This window comes from Limulus polyphemus, unplaced genomic scaffold (genome assembly GCF_000517525.1).
Source record: "Limulus polyphemus unplaced genomic scaffold, Limulus_polyphemus-2.1.2 Scaffold2475, whole genome shotgun sequence".
Taxonomy (NCBI): domain Eukaryota; kingdom Metazoa; phylum Arthropoda; class Merostomata; order Xiphosura; family Limulidae; genus Limulus; species Limulus polyphemus.
This window is the reverse complement of record NW_013668085.1, coordinates 57,539-63,263: the sequence shown is the minus strand read 5'-3', so window position 1 is coordinate 63,263 and position 5,725 is coordinate 57,539. Positions and strand designations below refer to the sequence as shown.

The 5,725-nt window shown below is 31.4% G+C and overlaps 1 protein-coding gene across 1 annotated transcript in view; it reads left to right on the top strand.

Moving 5' to 3' along the window:
* LOC106467067 (sorting nexin-3-like) overlaps window positions 1-3,705 on the top strand; it is an 8,123-nt gene extending 4,418 nt beyond the window's left edge. Inside the window, exons 2-4 of the mRNA XM_013927382.2 lie at window positions 657-752; window positions 2,103-2,227; window positions 2,932-3,705. Of these exons, the coding sequence (XP_013782836.1) occupies window positions 657-752; window positions 2,103-2,227; window positions 2,932-3,037 (327 nt within the window). The 3' untranslated portion in view covers window positions 3,038-3,705. The remainder of the gene's footprint in view (window positions 1-656; window positions 753-2,102; window positions 2,228-2,931) is intronic.
* The last annotated feature ends 2,020 nt before the right edge of the window (window positions 3,706-5,725 follow it).

Genomic DNA, 5,725 nt, shown 5'->3' with positions numbered 1-5,725 from the left:
TCACAGGAATTACTGGTGATATCACATTTCACAGGAATTACTAGTGTTATCACATTTCACAGGAATTACTAGTGTTACCACATTTCACAGGAATTACTAGTGATATCACATTTCACAGGAATTACTGGTGATATCACATTTCACAGGAATTACTAGTGTTATCACATTTCACAGGAATTACTAGTGTTACCACATTTCACAGGAATTACTAGTGATATCACATTTCACAGGAATTACTGGTGATATCACATTTTACAGGAATTACTAGTGATATCTTATTTCACTGATAACGAATTCAAATTCTCATTCCTAACTTTTACGGTTTCCTTCTCAATGAAAACAATTTGTATGTTTGTTTTTTGTAAAATATTTAGTTTCTTTTGATTAAAAACTGTAAATTAGAGTAACTCATGACACTGGATATATCTAAATGAAGACACCGAGTCAGTAGTGAAGGTTGTTAGAAATATTCCAGGTAATTCACAAACCTAGCTCTGATCAACACTAGATTCCCATGTGTTTTGATCTTACACATTCTTCTTCTTGCAGTTCACATGTTTGTTGGATTCAACTTTAAGTTAGAGTTCTGATGTGTGTATATATGCAACTGAGTTGATTAGGTCAAAGTTTCTTATAATGACTTCTTTATTGTCCAGACAAACTTGCCTGTTTTCAAAATGAAGGAACTGAGTGTGAGGAGGCGCTACAGTGACTTTGAGTGGTTAAGAAACGAACTTGAAAGAGACAGCAAGGTATACAAATGAATTTCAACAGTGTTTATTATTGTGATTAGATATTCCTGAAAGATCTGTTTTAAGTCAGTATATATGTATAGAGCTGGTGAGTTCTGCTTTTAAATTAAAAAATTTGTTCCCATTACATAGAAGGCCGTATGTGACGTAAACATCTAGAAATTGTCATGTAAGTCTTAGAACACATTGAAAAAAATTGTTACATCAAAATTTCAGTATTAGGGATTTATAATTTCTGTAATAAAATGTTATCACTATTTTGTTAATAATTGTGACTAAATTTTAAAACAAATACTGAATGATTAATATCTTAAGTTTTATTCACTATAACATCTAGCTAGATTTGTTTATTATTTTATTGTTATTGAAATACAACAAAATAAAAATTGTATAGTACGGCTTTTGTTATCCCTCTCGTAGTAGCAAGTTTGTGAATATGTACGTGTGTGAGTTGAGTTTCTTACAACTCTGTTATGGTAAGTTTTATTTTGGAAAAGCAAGGTAAAATAGTAGTTTTTAACTTTCATGTGTTCGCTCTTTATTTTAAACAGCTGCTCATTGTGGCAAAAAATTTAATCAGTATTTTTTATTAAATATGAAATTACACAGCATACTCGCATGTTATTCAAACAAATCCTTTCTTTAAACAACAGAGTACAAATATGATGTGATACTTGAGAAAACTCTCTCACATAATTCAAGGGGGGGCTGATGTTTGTACATAGTATTTTATATTTTAAAATTAAAACCATCTATTTTAGTGAGAGAGAACAATGTGTTTAAGTGATGCGTGTTTCACTATAATACAACTTTAACATAGTCTACTGCCACTTACAAATTAGTATACTTGATTAAAGGGTATAATACAATGTACTATACATTTAATAGTGTTTTTGTTTTGTAAATGTAAGTGGTTTCGAGTCATGGTCTTGGATAAGTAATGAAACTTCAGATTCAATTAAAAAATCTCTATGAAATAATTGGCCTAATTAAGAGAAAAATGAGCAAACAAAAAGTTTGTTTATTGGATTTGGTTTGTTGATATTTTGTGTCAGCTACTGTGAATCTTGTAAGATCAGATATCGTTTTTCCACTGGCAGCCATGTTTGGTGAATTATGACCTTTATGACAGGCCTCAAGAAACGTGGAAATTAGCATATGCATCCTGGAATTTCATGTTACAACATCTGTACAAACTCAAATATTGTACAGCAACATACATATTTTGCCAGTTAAAAAAACTACAAGTTTTGTTTAAGATGTTAGTATGGGAACCTTGTGTTATTTGGTGTAACAACACGATGTTAGATGTAACATCATATTTCTTCTGTAAATTAATTTGTTGTTCAGATCGTAGTTCCAGCTCTACCAGGCAAAGCTTGGATAAGACAGCTTCCTTTCAGAGGAGATGAAGGGATATTTGATGAAGAATTCATTGAAGAGAGGAAAAAAGGACTTGAAATGTTTATTAACAAGTAAGTTGTATAGGGAGTAAGTGATCAGCTAGGTTTACATGATTTTTTATACACTTGTGTGTATGACATAGTGATCAGCTAGGTTTACATGATTTTTTATACACTTGCTACATTAGATTAGAGCTTTATAAACTTTTATTGTCTACACAAGAAAACATCTACCTTAATTAGCTGCTACTTGCTGCATGAGATTAGAGCTTTATAAACTTTTATTGTCTACACAAGAAAACATCTACCTTAATTAGCTGCTACTTGCTACATCAGATTAGAGCTTTATAAACTTTTATTGTCTACTAAACAATATGTTCTGTTAAAAAAATTCATTTAAAGTTATCAATAAGTTTAGGGAAAACTCAGAAACACAATTAATAAAACTGCACTATTTGTTACTTGTTTAATGGACCAAAGCAGATGGTTTTTTAGTTTCAAAAAAATATAAATTGGAATAAATAGACTGCCAAATGATGTAAACCTAGCTGATCACTATGTCATACACACAAGTGTATAAAAAATGATGTAAACCTAGCTGATCACTATGTCATACACACAAGTGTATAAACAATATGTAAACCTAGCTGATCACTATGTCATACACACAAGTAGCAGCTAATTAAGGTAGATGTTTTCTAGTGTAGACAATAAAAGTTTATAAAGCTCTAATCTGATGTAGCAAGTAGCAGCTAATTAAGATAAATGTTTTCTAGAGTCGCCGGTCATCCACTAGCTCAGAACGAGCGGTGTCTACACATGTTTCTTCAGGATCCAGTGATTGACAGGAACTACGTTCCAGGCAAGATCAGAAACTCGTGAATCAGAGCCAGGCTTATTGAATAAAATTTCTAATTTAATGAAACAAACTTTTCTGACGTGTTCCAATCCGTGACTTAGGACTTTGTTTCGTCATTCCGTGCTTTAGAAACATTATGATTTTATGCTTTGTTTTGACAGTGTTCACAACTGCTTAAAGTCACCATGAAGGAATATTTGAATTTTTAAATGAGTCACCAACTTACGTACGTATTTCCAAGAGCTATAAGCAGCAGTGGATTATAACTTAAATATTCCACATACGGGTGTGTGTGTGTATGTTTGTACATACTCCTTCCTTATTTCTGAGTTTGCATGAAATTCGCTTCAAGCATTTGTAAATCTGCTGTTATAGGTTGTAAGTTTCATATGATTTTCTATTTCTGTGACAAAAATACATATTTAAAACTTCGGTTTCACTGTGCTATCTAGTAAAACAATGTTGTGTTTAGACTCGAGGGAGCAGCTGGTATCTGTTTCCTTGAGCGAGTAATTACACCTTTCAGACTTTTGTTTTCTCTCTCTCTCCAAGAGTAGTAAAGTGTGTGTATACTTTTGTGTATTAAATAGGAGAAACTTGACATTTAAGTGTCTGGCTAACTTGAATGCTGTACATTTGCAACATTGAAAATCAATAAATTATACAACAATTGTATTTGGATTGTTTCAAAGTGTGTCACGATTTTTGATAACTGTTACATCGAACGTTTAGTCAATGTATGTTATTACATTAAACACATGTCAGTGTGTGTTGTTACATTAAACACATGTCAGTGTGTTTGTTACATAAAACACATGTCAGTGTGTTTGTTACATAAAACACATGTCAGTGTGTTTGTTACATAAAACACATGTCAGTGTGTTATTACATTAAACACGTGTCAGCGTGTGTTGTTACATTAAACACGTGTCAGCGTGTGTTGTTACATTAAACACGTGTCAGCGTGTGTTGTTACATTAAACACGTGTCAGCGTGTGTTGTTACATGAAACACACGTCAGCGTGTGTTGTTACATTAAACACACGTCAGTGTGTTGTTATATTAAACACATTAGGATCAGATAGTTCTTGTATAGCTTTGTGCAGAGCTCAAGATACAGTCGTCACTGTGTATACTTCTATGACTTAAATATCTTGAAATAGGATATTTCTATTTTCAATTATTTTAATCTGTTGAAAGTTAAGATTTCTCTATAAATAAAGATCATGAGGTCAACATTGAAAGTCAGTAAGGTCAGTGTCACTTGATAAGATCAAGTATAATGGTAAACATAATCTGACCAAAACAGCCAAATTAAAGTAAAAGGACCAGCTGTAATAAATTGTGATATATACAAGAAAATCATATCAAGTATTTTAGAGAGATGGCACTATTTTTTATTTTAAATTATAATTTCCCACAACACAAACATATATTTTAATTATAAGATATTTATTATATTTTTTACATAAAACTTATTTTTAGTGAATTATGAACTTGTTTTATCAGATAATCTGGAGAGTGAAAGAAAATTTAACTGATTTTCCTTCATAATTTTTAAAAATTACAATGATTTCAATTTAATCAAAAAATATGAACAATTAAAATCTTTAAAGCTATTGTTGAATAGATAGTGCTGCCATCTTTTAATATATATTGTTACTAATCCTAAATTTACTGTTGAGATTTTTGTTTTTATTGTAATGATAACTAGTTTGATTCTCTAGTCCAGGTAAGTCTGAACAAGTTGGTGTGCTTATATAGTATGTAATTCTTTGTCTACTGTATATTTTATCTTCTCAACAAAAAATAATTTTATAATTTTTTTTTCCTGATTATTTCTCATAAACCAGAGATTCACATACTGTGGTCCGCGGCACCCTGGGGGTGCGCGATAGTACTTAAGGGGGTCTGCAGTAATACATCAAATTTATGAAATTACCATTTACTGAAAGAGTAACGAATGAAATATAATGCTAAGACATTATAAAAGTAATATAGTAATGTATATAAATCCCAAATTAAAGGTAGTAAAATACACATATGATACACCAGTTACACATGATAAAAACTATTTTTAGCGGGAGGGGGTCCGCCGGTTGGCAAAGTTTGGGAACCCCCCTGTCATGAACTATTATTGTTTTGAATGTGATGTCAGAGTGTTTAGAACTGTTAAGAAAAAAATAGTGACACTACAACATTTAAAATGGCTGTAACAATAACAGACTCGGTCAAGAGTTTGGTGTTATACATATATGGAGTTATTACCGTGACTTTAAACGTAAAGTTTGGTAGGCAAGGGTCATTTGGTCAAAGTTCATTCCTTAAAATTCATAATGTAATGATCACTGAGTAAGGGTCATTAATCTCTTTTCAATGTTTCAGGAAAGGAAACATCAGTTATTTGATTTAATAAGTTTTGTTTTTCAATCAACTTACTACGTGAAATAGCAGAGTGTACATTTTATGTTCGAAAAATGATGTTTCAGCTCACTTCATTTGTTAATTTGATTTACCAAAATAGCAAATTAAAATATAACAGCTACACTGAAGTTAAAACTAAACAATAAATCAATTAAAATTTGACCAAAGTTTAATCATTAATATACCATTTGTTTTGTTAATGCAACGCTACACAATGAGCTCTGCCCACCGAACTCCGGATTTTAGCGTTATAAGTCTGTAAACTTGCTGCTGACCCTCTGACATAC